The 15,382-nt window shown below is 35.6% G+C and overlaps 2 protein-coding genes across 5 annotated transcripts in view; both read right to left on the reverse strand.

Annotated features, from left to right (window-relative positions):
- zgc:172136 (uncharacterized protein LOC566376 homolog) overlaps positions 1-7,277 on the reverse strand; it is a 35,095-nt gene extending 27,818 nt beyond the window's left edge. For 2 of the 3 annotated variants that reach the window (XM_048205739.1, XM_048205736.1), the window contains exon 1: positions 7,123-7,277. The gene's annotated coding sequence lies outside the window, so the exon portion shown is untranslated. Of the gene's footprint in view, positions 1-6,278; positions 6,372-7,122 lie in introns of those variants that run through there. The other variant, XM_048205737.1, reaches the window with a different exon arrangement.
- A 5,198-nt stretch (positions 7,278-12,475) lies between these two features.
- The window catches only part of fam135a (family with sequence similarity 135 member A), a 32,450-nt gene continuing 29,543 nt past the window's right edge, over positions 12,476-15,382 (reverse strand). For both annotated transcript variants that reach the window (XM_048205742.1, XM_048205741.1), the window contains 4 exons: positions 14,845-14,996; positions 14,630-14,740; positions 14,434-14,547; positions 12,476-13,650 (listed from right to left, as the gene is read on the reverse strand). In XM_048205742.1, coding sequence (XP_048061699.1) covers positions 13,445-13,650; positions 14,434-14,547; positions 14,630-14,740; positions 14,845-14,996 — 583 coding nt within the window. In that variant the 3' untranslated portion in view covers positions 12,476-13,444. The remainder of the gene's footprint in view (positions 13,651-14,433; positions 14,548-14,629; positions 14,741-14,844; positions 14,997-15,382) is intronic.

Raw genomic sequence — 15,382 nt, forward strand, 5'->3', positions numbered from 1 at the left:
CTCGGCATCATCAAGCTATGCCTTTTTTTGAATCCGTGACCTCTAGCAGCAGAAAATTACATATTGTGCCTTTAAAGGAACAGTTCAGCCAAAACTGAAAATTCTGTCATTTACAGTGGGTACGGAAAGTATTCAGAACCACTTAAATTTTTCACTCTTTGTTATATTGCAGCCATCTGCTAAAATCATTTAAGTTCATTTATTTTCCTCATTAATGTACACACAGCACCCCATATTGACAGAAAAACACAGAATTGTTGACATTTTTGCAGATTTATTAAAAAAGAAAAACTGAAATATCACATGGTCCTCAGTATTCAGACCCTTTGCTGTGACACTCATATATTAAACTCAGATGCTGTCCATTTCTTCTGATCATCTTTGAGATGGTTCTACACCTTCATTTGAGTCCAGCTGTTTGATTATACTGATTGGACTTGATTAGGAAAGCCACACACCTGTCTAGGGATGGGTACCGAAACCCGGTATTAAATTGACCCCGGGGCTAAATTTTGAAAGACCGGTGTATCGATAAGCTCTGACGTTAACGGTTCTGCTATCGGTACTGGAGAAATTATGAAGAAAATACACGTGCATTTATTATTACTATATAGACATTATCTTGCAGATTCTATCTCGCCAGAGTCGCCAGCTGTTTCTATATGCAATAATATTAGGACATTTGTCTATGATGCATTTTTGCTTTCGCAAGAAGAGAGATCGCGCTCACGCAGAGGAGCTACAGCGCGCGCAGCCGCTCACATGAAAGCCCTGTTTAATGGTGACGATTGAGGAGAGAACTGAAAAACTAAACGTCTGCATACACTTTAGGCCTGTGCTTTGATATTAAGCTAATTTCATTTTTTTATTTTGATGTTGGCTTTCAAGGATCATCAGAAAGAAGATATCTAAGGTAAAACTATTAAAAACTAGCCGCGTTTCGTCTAGCACACCTTCATTATCTCCACGGCTGCGCGCGTTCCCTAAACTCAAACTTAACGTAAGAATCAGCACAGTCGGTGATTGTTGTAAAATGCAGTCTTTACTGTTGCTAAATTGCAGTAAATGTTTGAAAATTATTATCAACGTTTAAAACGTTGAAAGCACAATAATCCGCGCAAGAGACGTTGTTCCTCAGGCTGAATTGCGGCGCGCGCTTCAAAACGGATAGCAAATAGACAAACAAATTAGGCTACACGTTGGGCTTCAGGTGCACGTCCAAAAGATCAAATACACACAATAGTATGTTAAAATGACCGGACTAGACTGTGTTTAGCTACTTAAATGCAGTTTATATCGGAAGTGTACATGAACAGCTGGGAGAAAATCCGATGTGTGTTAATATCTATTGTCTTAAAGTGACAGCAGTCATCTTCTGACAATTATGCCATCAGTGTTAATCAAACAACAAAATGCAAAGAGAAAATTACTCACAGCACTTCTTCTGAATATAGTTAGCTTTAATGAGAGTTAAATCTATTAATTTATACTGTGAAAACCATGCAGTGTTATTTTACATTTGGTTACTTTACTTAGATTTCTTTTATAGGCTAGGTCTATATTACTTACATGAACACAAGAACAAATGAAAGCACTTTATTTCATTTGTGTCTTTGTTTTATTGTATTTGGCAGTTTGTTTCTTTGTTCATGTTCTTACTGTATCTTATATAAAACACCAAAAATGCCAGACACTATATAATATAAAGCAAAGTTAATTCAGATTATTTATATATATATATATATATATATATATATATATATATATATATATATATATATATATATATATATTATATATATCAAAAAGTACCGATAAGAATACCGTTAAAGTACCGGATCGATAAGCAGTATCGGTAAGAGTAGTAATACCGTTAAATCCTTAACGATACCCATCCCTACACCTGTCTATATAAGACCTTACAGCTCACAGTGCATGTCAGAGCAAATGAGAATCATGAGGTCAAAGGAACTGCCTAAAGAGCTCAGAGACAGAATTGTGGCAAGGCACAGATCTGGCCAAGGTTACAAAAAAATTTCTGCTGCACTTAAGGTTCCTAAGAGCACAGTGGCCTCCATAATCCTTAAATGGAAGACGTTTGGGATGACCAGAGCCCTTCCTAGAGCTGGCCGTCCGGCCAAACTGAGCTATCGGGGGAGAAGAGCCTTGGTGAGAGAGGTAAAGAAGAACCCAAAGATCACGGTGTCTGAGGTCCAGAGATGCAGTCGGGAGATGGGAGAAAGTTGTAGAAAATTGGGGCTTTATGGCAGAGTGGCCCGATGGAAGCCTCTCCTCAGTGCAAGACACATGAAAGCCCACATGGAGTTTGCCAAGATGGTGAGAAATAAGATTCTCTGGTCTGATGAGACCAAGATAGAACTTTTTGGCCTTAATTCTAAGCGGTATGTGTGGAGAAAACCAGGCACTGCTCATCACCTGTCCAATACAGTCCCAACAGTGAAGCATGGTGGTGGCAGCATCATGCTGTGGGGGTATTTTTCAGCTGCAGGGACAGGACGACTGGTTGCAATCGAGGGAAAGATGAATGCGGCCAAGTACAGGGATATCCTGGACGAAAACCTTCTCCAGAGTGCTCAGGACCTCAGACTGGGCCGAAGGTTTACCTTCCAACAAGACAATGACCCTAAGCACACAGCTAAAATAACGAAGGAGTGGCTTCACAACAACTCTGTGACTGTTCTTGAATGGCCCAGCCAAAGCCCTGACTTAAACCCAATTGAGCATCTCTGGAGAGACCTAAAAATGGCTGTCCACCAACGCTTACCATCCAACCTGACAGAACTGGAGAGGATCTGCAAGGAGGAATGGCAGAGGATCCCCAAATCCTGGTGTGAAAAACTTGTTGCACTTTTCCCAAAAAGACTCATGGCTGTATTAGATGAAAAGGGTGCGTCTACTAAATACTGAGCAAAGGGTCTGAATACTTAGGACCATGTGATATTTCAGTTTTTCTTTTTAAATAAATCTGCAAAAATGTCAACAATTCTGTGTTTTTCTGTTAATATGGGGTGCTGTGTGTACATTAATGAGGAAAAAAAATGAACATAAATGATTTTAGCAAATGGCTGCAATATAACAAAGAGTGAAAAATTTTAAGGGGGTCTGAATACTTTCCGTACCCACTGTATTTACCCTCATGTTGTTCCTAACCAGGGATATTACTGTTAACTAAAAAAAAAATGTTAATTGAATTAAAGCTTAAAGATAAAACCTTAAACGAAACAAAAATAACAGAAATAAGTTTAAAGGGTTAGTTTAAACTTAATAATTTTTTCACCCAAAAATAAAATTTCTGTCATTAATTGCTCACCCTCATATTTATATACACACATTTATTTTATGCACATGAATTTGTTCTTAACCTTGTTCTAATGCAGATGAATTTGGATTATTCTAAATGAGCAACCACGTGCCCAAGGTAAGTAATTTACATAAAACATGCACAAACCATGTCCATATAAGGACATTCAGCACAAACTTTCCTTTCGTCACTCTCAGCAAACATGACGCTCTCTAAAGAGAGCACGTGCAGGAAGATCCCCGAGCAAAGCCAAGAGTGGCATCCTCAAAACAAGTTCAAATGCAATTAACACATTTTATACAGACCTCTGATTAGCCAGCTGTACATACACGTATCTGCGTCTTCATGCAGAGCTACCTCACAGCTTGAGCTATAACGCACCGTTTCTTACTCTTCTACTGATAAGCCTATATATGATGAAATGTAGCCTATGTAATATCTATATCTGTGTTTAAAATTTCATCTTAACATGTTTATACGGCCACCAAGGGTATGTAATTTTTGCATATGAGTGGTTCTTACATTTTTTGTAATTAAGAATACATTTTAGAATTAAAGTTATAAATGAATTATGATTTGTTTGTGAAAACCTTTGAATGGAGATTTCACACACAAATTCATGCGTACGCATTCTTAGTGAATGAGATCCATTGTCACTATTTTTACAGTGAATTTCTGGCAACGACAGAGTAAATTTAACAGGATATTTTTACAGTGTGCCTTTCGTCCCTACAACACAATTATGAAGACAGTGCTTGTCACTGTTCAATTCAATTACAAGCTTCAGTTTCAAGCCTCAAAAAAGGATGCAGAAGATCCATAAAGTATCATATCAACTAAAGCAGGGGTGCCCAAACCTGTTCCTGGAGATCTACCTACCTGCAAGGTTCAGATCCAACCCACCTGTCTGTAATTAACAAGTGAAGAATGAAATTTAAAGGTGCCCTAGAACCAGTTTTTACAAGATGTAATATAAGTCTAAGGTGTCCCCTGAATGTGTCTGTGAAGTTTCAGCTCAAAATACCCCATAGATTTTTTTTAATTAATTTTTTTAACTGCCTATTTTGGGGCATCATTAACTATGCACCGATTCAGGCTGCGGCCCCTTTAAATCGTGCGCTCCCTGCCCCCAGAGCTCTCAACTATAATACAGTGCATTTACAAAGTTCACACAGCTAATATAACCCTCAAATGGATCTTTACAAGATGTTCGCCATGCATGCGTCGGATCATGTGAGTATAGTATTTATTTGGATGTTTACATTTGATTCTGAATGAGTTTCAGGTTGTGCTCCGTGGCTAAAGCTAACATTACACACTGTTGGATAGATTTATAAAGAATGAAGTTGTGTTTGTGCATTACACAGACTGCAAGTGTTTAAAAATGAAAATAGCGACGGCTCTCGTCTCCATGAATACAGTAAGAAACAATGGTAACTTTAACCACATTTAACAGTACATTAGCAACATGCTAACGAAACATTTAGAAAGACAATTTTACAAATATCACTAAAAATATCATGTAATCATGGATCATGTGCTTGCTTACCTAGTCTGATGATTCAGCTGTGCACAGATCCAGAAGTTAATACTGGCTGCCCTTGTGTAATGCCTTGAACATGAGCTGGCATATGCAAATATTGGGGGCGTACATATTAATGATCCCGACTGTTACGTAACAGTCGGTGTTATGTTGAGATTCGCCTGTTTTTCAGAGGTCTTTTAAACAAATGAGATTTACACAAGAAGGAGGAAGCAATGGAGTTTGAAACTCAATGTATGTGTTTTTCCATGTACTGAACTCTTATTTAACTATGCAAAGGTAAATTCAATTTTTGATTCTAGGGCACCTTTAAGTCTGTTAACCACTTTGATCAAATGACTGAATCAATGAGCTGAAATCAAGAACCACATCAGGCAATTTGTGAATGAATCATTCAGACTGGTTTTGTGACCCAGATAAAATCAATTCAAAAGATTCATTGCATGATTCCTACTTCTTCCATGAACTAACGTCAAGAAATTTAGTGAATAACTAACTGTGAATAGCATCTGTTTATAAGACTTGCAATAAAGCAAACAAGTCATATGGGCTTCATTTACGATACTTTTGCATTGTTTTTGAAGGTTGAAAGCTTTGGTTTGCATTCACAGCAGTTGCAGAAAAAGAGCATAGAAAACAATTCTTTATAATTTCTTCTTTTGTGTTTGAACATATATGGGAAAAAAAAAAACTCAAACAGTTTTGGAACAATAATGTAAATAAATTATGAAAAATATTAGGGTGAATAAATGCTACCGGAATTTTCTCTAAATTTGATTTGATACATTTTGTTTATATGGAGTTAAATGCTTAATTGGTTTATTTGAATATTGTCACTCTAAATCACCAAACTTTCAGGCAAGCACGCCTCTCTGAGAACAACAGCTGTAAATCAGTCTTCAAGCGTGCATTCTTCAGACTGAAAAAGTCACTTACTCTGTAAGGACTGATAAAGGAGGATCACTTGAGCCTCAAAGCAAGAATAAATCTTCAGCACAACCACGCTGTTCAAAACACAACAGACTGCGGCTATGTGCTTAAGGAGTTTTCCTTCCCCTGCCAAGTCCCAACACCTCTGAAGGCATACAGACACTGTGTGTGTCAATTACAGAACAATAATTCCAGTTAAAATAGATTCAGATAAGCCTCGGGGGAACAGGTTACACTACATGATGAGCTCGTTTGGTAAGGGAAAAATGGAGACCAGTGATGGTGTATTCAAGCAATACAACAGACACTTCAAGCAAAATGAGATTCCTACAGGAAGAAACCTTGAGTTATTGCTCAATGCCAATCACAAGGCTTTACCAACTACTACGATCTAAGGACAAGTCAAAAGCCGGTTTTCCACCCACCTGTGGCTCTGAAAAAAAAAAAAAAACTCACTCATCATCTTGTCATATACCATCATACCTTTCTGCCCGTTGAATGTGCATTCGTGTTTAGACCTGTCAGAGGGTGAGTCTGTTATATCCGCCATTAAATTCCAACTGCTTTCCTTTCTGTACCGTTCACACAACAAAAAAAGTTCAATTCAATTGTTTAATGACATACAACTATATTTTTTCCCTGTCTATGAACCATATTTTGTAGTCTTGTGCATTAAAACCAGCTCAATTTCTATACTAGAGTCCTCATACACCACAATTTCACTATCTATATGAAAGAACATGCTGTGCAACTTGTTGGGTGGGAAAGTAACTGTAGACAACAAGTTTTAATATCACTCATAGAAACACACAAATCAGCCTAACTTCCAGATTTAGAATAACAGAATTGAGACTGATATATCTAATGAAAAGTTAACCAAAGGTTCTGCACTAGTTTTATAACAAACAACAGTGGAGTGGCCTCTATATAAAGTTCAACTTTAATGACTATATTGAGAAAAATGCTCAATGTATGCCAAAAATGATCAGAAAATTACGCTTATGATGGAATATTTGATAACTCAGTTTACAACAACTTGTAAAGAGGAAAAAAACTATTAATATAATTTTAAATAAATCAATAATGGAATATTTGGCAATAAATTAGGTGAAATCAACTTTAATGACTGTATCAAGAGGGAAAAAAACGTAATACATGCAAAAACGACCAGAAAATTAGGACTAGTTATCGAAATATTGCAGAAGGGAAAAGAAACGTCTAAAAACAAATTAATTACAGAGTCCATATAAATATAAATATTCTTACTAGTCTATTAGACTTTCAAATACAAACAAACGCCATTAGAAGAGGAGGGGAAAACACTTACCTCTTATTAAAATCCCAAGTGTATGTTTGTTTTGATGGCTGATGCTGTTATAGTGGAACTCACATAAACACAGACGCGCGCTCACTGACTGACTGACTGACTGATGAGAGAATCGGAGCAGTAGATCGGACTGAACCAAATTACCACTGCGAGGGGGGAGGTTTCACTACACCGCGCGAACAACTAACACATCACTACTGATTTAAATACGTGGCATTTGTCATGGACAACAATCAATGCACGGTAAAAATGTAATAGAGAGGGAAAACTGTAAAATTCTGCTTTGTGGTAATAAACTACATAACAGAACCCCCCTGCGTCCATTCATGAATATGTATGACCATCCTTTAAATTGATACACAACAACAGGCTGTGTGTGTCTAATGTGGGAATGTATCACGGTACACATTGCATTTTGTTGCTCTGACGGAAGAATGCATTAAAGTTTAAAGTGTAAAACGCATACTCTTGGTTTTTACTACGAGCTTATTTATTGGTCATGCACGAAGACCCTTGTAAAACGCATGTTGCAGAACTACAAAAAAAAAATCACCATGGAAGCAATAGTTTCCAATTATTGTTTTTATTCACCAAAACTGCGGTAACGTGTTATTTAGCCACCATTGTCAAACAAACAAGCAAACAATTACATGAAAAACTGATTAAGGATCATTAAAACTTTATAAAAATAAAACATAAGGGGAAAAAAATTATGTTTATGATTATAATAATTTAAAGCCTGACATGGGTCTTGAATCCTTCTTAACAGAGTCATAAAAATAATTAAATAATAACAAAGATCATGAAACCTTTTACCATAATCATAAAAAAAAAAATGTTCCTGAAACAATCTAATGTCAAACAAACAAACAAGCAAGATTCTGAAACTCTACATTGCTTGGAGACCCCATATTAATTCATTACGATTTTACAACAGTAACAATATCTGTAGTAAATACATTATTTTGGTGGAAATTATGGTTATTTATAGTGAAATATTGTGAGGGTGCAGATCATGAATGAACCAGATGTGTGCCAACATAACCTACGTGTGCAAATGCAAAATTCCTCACATCTTGGTTGTTTTTACTTTTTTCTTGACTTTTGTAGGGTTTCCTCTTCTTTGGGCAATAACATTCAAATCTCTGGACCTGGCTGAGTCAGATTAAATCCATAACAAGCAGATTACTAATCAAGATCAGCATTAAGATGTCTGAGATTACAGGGCAGCAGAGACCACCGCCTTCCCACCCAAACATCTGATCATACTGCAGAATACTGAATCAAACAGTCAAATCAAGCAATTTAAATTACAGTGACTGATATTTTGGCAAGAAAACAGGAGTTTAATATGAGCTGTGCTGTATGTGTTTGTGTGTGGGGTAATTAAGGGTCTGTTAGGGGTCGTGACAGGCCGTTAGGGATTATTCTCTGCGTCCATTGTGGAAAAAAGCTGTCCGCTGTCTTGACAATTTCAGCCTCTTTAAGAGTCTCCAGGAAAATAGCTGTGTGCTGTCTTGAGCCGCTGACCCCTGCTGTGATCATATTCACATGACCTTCGAACTCTGACTTTCTCTCTGCCCAGGTCATCTCCCGCTGTGCCCTCGGTTTCTAGACCACATGACATCATCCCGCAGCACCGTCCGGCACTTGGAGAGGGAGTCCAGAGAACTGGGGGTGGTGCTGCTCAACAGGCTGCTTTCATTCAGGTCTTTAAGGTTTCCATGGTGACCCCCGCATTCCAAAGATCAGCTGGTTTCAAGAGGCCACATGCAGCAAAAACACTAGGAGCTAAATAGAGGAAAGAAAACATTTCTATTACACAGGATCATTCCTTGCAAGATGAAAAGAAAAAAAGAAAAAAAAGTGTCAGACTAAAATATTTGATGTATCCCTAATTATGTTGTTTCTGGCAGCAATTAAGCTGTACATTATATTTAAAAAGTATCAGGGCTATAATAGTTGAATAACTGAAAATAAAAAATTTTCATTACTTGAAATAAAATAAACATTATCTGAAATAAAATAAAATACTTATTTTATTTGAGCTAAAGCAACATTTCTCATTTTCATTCAGTTTAACTTGAACTGACTAAATGAAATTGAAATTAAAACGGATATATATATATATATATATATATATATATATATATATATATATATATATATATATATATATATATACACAGTACAGTCCAAAAGTTTGGAACCACTAAGATTTTTAATGTTTTCAAAAGAAGTTTCGTCTGCTCACCAAGGCTACATTTATTTAATTAAAAATACAGTAAAAACAGTAATATTGTGAAATATTATTACAATTTAAAATAACTGTTTTCTATTTGAATATATTTCACAAAGTAATTTATTCCTGTGATGCAAAGCTGAATTTTCAGCATCATTACTCCAGTCTTCAGTGTCACATGATCCTTCAGAAATCATTCTAATATGCTGATCTGCTGCTCAAGAAACATTTAATGTGTACAATTGTACAAAATATTTGTATACAATATTTTTTTTCAGGATTATTTGATGAATAGAAAGTTCAAAAGAACAGTGTTTATCTGAAATCTAATCTTTTGTAACATTATAAATGTCTTTACTGCCACTTTTGATTGATTTAATGCATCCTTGCTGAATAAAAGTATTCATTTCTTTAATTTCTTTTCAAAAAAATAAAAATAAAAATTCTTACTGACCCCAAACTTTTGAACGGTAGTGTATAATGCTACAGAAGCTTTGTATTTCAGATAAATGCTGTTCTTTTGAACTTTCTATTCATCAAGGAATCCTGAAAAAAAAAGTACACAACTGTTTTCAACATTGAAAATAATCATAAATGTTTCTTGAGCAGCAAATCAGCATATTAGAATGATTTCTGAAGGATCATGTGACACTGAAGACTGGAGTAACGATGCTGAAAATTCAGCTTTGTATCACAGGAATAAATTACTTTGTCAAATATATTTAAATAGTACACAGTTATTTTAAATTGTAATAATATTTCACAATATTACTGTTTTTTACTGTATTTTTAATTAAATAAATGTAGCCTTGGTGAGCAGACGAAACTTCTTTTAAAAACATTAAAAATCTTAGTGGTTCCAAACTTTTGGACTGTACTGTATATATATATATATATATATATATATATATATATATATATATATATATATATATATATATATATATATATATATATATATATATATATATATATATAAAATAAAAAAAAATAAAAAATAAAATATGATTCAAACCTATAGGCTAATAGTGTCTTAGTAGCTACTATTAAAATAACACTGCCAAGTACAAGATAGCCTAAATTGTGTCACGTTGTTCTCTAATTCTGAGATCAAGTCAACACTGCCATCTAGAGAACAAAATATTCCACGGACTATACATGCAACTCTTTTCCATACAAGGACAGTTCATTCATCTCCAAAAAAAGACAAAAACGCAATAAAAGTAACAAAAAAGTGGTTTGCTATATAGGCCTATGAACGTCTTCTGAAGCCATCATATTCACTATCCACCCCTCTGAAATCTTGTATTCATGTTCACATTAAAATAAAGCATTAACACATGATGTCTACTAGTGTGACGATCAGTAAACAACCTAGAATACTGTCCATTCCTCATAAAATGCTACTGTATGACTTGTCACTTAAAGGTATGACTTATTTTTTTCTTTTCAAAATTTAAATAATGAGCCAATATATCAATCCTGTTTTGCCTTAAAGGATTAGTTCACTTTCAAATTAAAGTTTCCTGATGATTTACTCACCCCCATGTCATCCAAGATGTTCATGTCTTTCTTTCTTCAGTCGAAAAGAAAAAGGTTTTTGATGAAAACATCCCAGGATTTTTCTCCATATAATGGACTTCAATGGCCTCCAAATGGTTGAAGGTCAAAATTACAGTTTACAGCGATCCCCGATGAGAAATAAGGGTCTTATCTAGAGAAACCATCGCTCATTTTTGCTGTTGACCTTCAAAAAATTAAAAATTTTATAAGTTTTAACCATAAATGTTCATCTTGAACTAGCTCTCTTCTTCTTCTCCATTTGAATTCCAGCAGTGTAGACACTGCTAAGTGTATTACTGCCCTCCACAGGTCAAAGTTTGAACTAAATTGTCATATACAATATGCTGCAAGTATATAACAATTAGTTCAAACTTTGACCTGTGGAGGGCAGTAATACACTCAGCAGTATCTACACTGCTGTAATTCTAATAGAGAAGAAGAAGAGAGCTAGTTCAAGGTGAGCATTTATTTTTAAAACTTATATAAGTTGTGTGTTTTTTTTTTTTTTTTTTTTAATTTAGAAAATAAGCAATGGTTTCTCTAGATAAAGCCGGGCACACACAGTTAATGACTAGCTAAAACAATCTAAGACTGTGCTCAACATACAGCGATTGTTTCATACGACTGAAGCAGATTTATATACTTACACATGGAATTTGAACACCGACTGTAATCGCAGACTGAACGCAACTGGCTCTGACTGGACACATTTGAGCACGATCAGTCATAAGTATCAATTTACATTCATAATCGGTGTTACAATCGTTAAGTGTGTGCGCGGTTTTATTCTTCATCTGGGATCGTGTAGAACCCTTTGAAGCCGCACTGAAACTGTAATTTTGACCTTCAACCGTTTGGAGGCCACTGAAGTCCACTATATGGAGAAAAATCATTTGATGAATGTTTTCATCAAATGAAAAAACATTTGATGAATGTTTTCATCAAAAACTTTAATTTCTTTTCGACTGAAGAAAGAAAGACATGAACATCTTGGATGACATGAGGGTGAGTAAATCATCAGGAAATTTTAATTTGAAAGTGAACTAATCCTTTAACCTGATTCACATGTAAGCCTATTATTAATTTATAAGCGTTTATATTTTAGACTTGTCGGGATGGTTTTCGCGGGAAATTGTGTACATATGTCATAGAGAAAAGTCGCTACTTTGACGCGTGTATGTATGGTGTGGGAGTGGCACAAATCACAACAAGCAAGTTGTGTTGACATCTCAAATTCAGGAAATCACTATATTTTTTTTTTTTTTTTTTTTTTAAACCGCACAGAGAACCATATTCATCCAAACAGTCACACAGTGATGAAGCACAATCAAAACAATGTTTTCTGGAAAAGGTTGGTTTTGTTTTTTAACTGCAAGAGGGCCAAAAGTGACATAGTGTAGGCCTTGGAGGTGGGGTTAATTGGGAGAAATAAAGTCATATTTGTGAGATATGAGGTTATACCTACTATTATGGAAATGGGCTTCCACAGGTTTGGAACTCTTCCTTTAAATACAGTAATAGACTTGATCCATGAAAACAAAGCTTCTATTCAAAGAGGACAAAAACATTTATTGCGAATACATTTAATGAAATGTGGAGTCCATGTTACAAAACTATTTTAACAAAAACAGGATAAATTCAATGTTTTTTTTAAAGCATTTTTGCACACAAGCATCAAACTCCTCCATAGGAAACCAAACATAAATACTTTCCCAAAACTATGTGATCTGATTACTAGGATTTGTGCTGTTTTAAACTGGCTAACCGTATATCCCACACACCTGGCCCACTGATAATTAGTTACCTGTATCCCCTGTAATAAAAAGAAAATGCTAGCATGCTAAGCGTGTGTTTCCTCCACCCAACACCAGGCTGGGTTGAGAGATTGTGCATGAGAATGCAATGGGCACCAGAGACATCGTATAAAACCAACACGTGGTCCAAGGGTGCTTCATTTCAGCTACAATCACGTTCGTCCAGGTTTCAGGAAGCCTTTGACATTGTAATAAAAAAAAGGTTTGTAAAAAATGTGTAGTCAAATGGCAATTTCTTAATAGAAAACATGTTTTATGCAGTTCTGATACAAGCCAACCCTAGATGCCAGAATGTTCAAGTGAACGTGCTTTCACCATGAAGATGACTTGGATCTCCACCCCAAATAAATAGTTCATTCTTTTTTAGCAGCTACATTTCCAGTTCAGCAAAAGATAGTTTAATAGAATGAATTGTTAAAACGAAAATGGTAAAAATTAACGTTGTACATAAATAACACTGAAAAAATACCACAAGGAGGTATGATTTTCCTAATAATGAATAAAACATTCAAATTATTAAAAAAAAATGGCAGTAGAAAAATAAAAACGATAAATTCCACATTCACAACAGACTAAATAGAAACAAAAATAACACTGATATATTTTGCTTTACCTCCAAGAGCATACTTAAAACCGTGAGGGAAAAAAAATAACCAGAAAAACGTCCGTTTGCAGTGAGGTATTCGCTTCTGATCTAGCAAGGCTACTGAAAAAACTTGAGCCCTGCCACCAGGAAGAACTTTTCCAGGAAAATCTCAGAGTCCAGGACGGCGATGTGGGCTGCCCGGCCAATCAGGGAGTTGGCGGTGTTGGGCAGCGCATGGATGACATCGTAACGCACCAGGTTACAGTCTTTGTTCTGAAGCACGGGGAGCAGAAGGTTCTCGATCATCTCGGCATACACCGGACCTGATCACACAAGTAGATGGAGAAAGAAAGAGCCAGTAAAAAGGAGAGAAATATGTTGTTAGAAGCAGTAAAATAATTCTATACATTTAGACAAAAATGCATAATCGTTCAAAAATGTGAGGTCGGTAAGGTTTTTAAAAAGTTTTTGAAATAAATCTTCTATGCTCACCAATCCTGTATTTATGTGATACAGTAAAAATACAGTGAAATATTATTACGAAATTTAAAATAACTTATTTTTAAAATGTAATTTATTTTTTTAATGTAATTTATTTTACAAGGTAAATTTTCGGCATCATTACTGCAGTCTTCAGTCACATGATCCTTAAGAAATGATTTTAATGTGCTGATTTGGAACCCAGAAACATTTATCATCAAAATTGAAAACAGTTGTGCTGCTTAATATTTTTGCGAAAACCATGATACATTTCAGAATTCTTTGATGAATATGAAAAGTTCAAAGGAACGGCATTCATTTGAAATGGAAATCTTTTGTAACATTATTTTTGCTATCAACTTTTTATTCAAATTCTTCACTTTTCAATTTTGCTATATGTCAAATAAAATACATGCATATTCAAGGATAAAATAAAAAAAGTAACATTATAAATAAAAGTCTTTACTGTCACTTTTGACCAATTTAATGCATCCTTGCTGAATAAAAGTATTAATTTCTTTAAAAAAAAAATCTTAAAATAAATAAAAGTCATACTGGTTTGGAACGACATGAGGGTCAATAAATTATGGAATTTTTTTTGGATGAACTATTTCTTTAATTCTTACCAGTCTGTTTATCCTTTAAGGCTGTTTTGCACATCTCGATTCGGGCAGAATGATAGGGGACATAACGGTCCTGAAGGGACCCCACCAGCACCACGTTCTTGAAGAACTGAAGACCTGAAGAAGAGTTTGAGGGATGGGATATGAAGAAACTCAAACTAACATTGACTTTGTGAAACCAGAATGAAGTCACACTCACCTGCTTTCTTGCTTAGCTTATAGAGGAAAGTCTGGCGTGGGTCCGAGTGGTCACGACAGGTCAGCTGCAGCAGAGAGCCAGATTTCTTCCATTTCTGCATAAACCACAACCCTGACAGAGGAAAAATGAGAGTGGTTCGTAAATACAGTTTAACAATGAATGGCTCATAAATTACTGTCTTCAAAAATCTGCTGAGTTTTATGACCATGAGTTACCGGTATTGACGAGGGCCGAGCTGTTGTACAGCGTGCCAAGATGAGGTCCAGACAGAGACAGAAACGTGTGGAGTCTGCTAAGATAACACTTAAACCTGGGCCGCGTCAGCACGGAGCGCACAATCAGATTTCCCAGAGAGTGACCCACAAAACTGAGAAAGATAACACAGTGATTCTATCATCCTAAGGCTAGATGCGTTTAGATGTCTAAGCAATCAACAGGGTCAAAGTAATGTGCAAAATGGCACACTTGGATTGACCTCTATATCTGTAAAACCCACAAGACCCCAGGGTCTTATTTGTCATTTTATATTGCAAAATTGTGCTCAAGTGCGCCCCCTATGAGGCCAGAATGTACCCATGATGCACATTGATTCAGACCACACAGTCTTGGAAGAGGACCAAAAGGGCTGAGGGAATCTTTTGGGACACGGCCAGGGTCAATAATTGAGGTCTTTAAAAAGTGGCCTTGTGGTGATTTTTTTTTTAGTCTAGTGTTTTGAAATATTACTATTTAAATAATTAAATGGAAATACAC

Source organism: Megalobrama amblycephala, linkage group LG10 (assembly GCF_018812025.1).
Source record: "Megalobrama amblycephala isolate DHTTF-2021 linkage group LG10, ASM1881202v1, whole genome shotgun sequence".
Taxonomy (NCBI): domain Eukaryota; kingdom Metazoa; phylum Chordata; class Actinopteri; order Cypriniformes; family Xenocyprididae; genus Megalobrama; species Megalobrama amblycephala.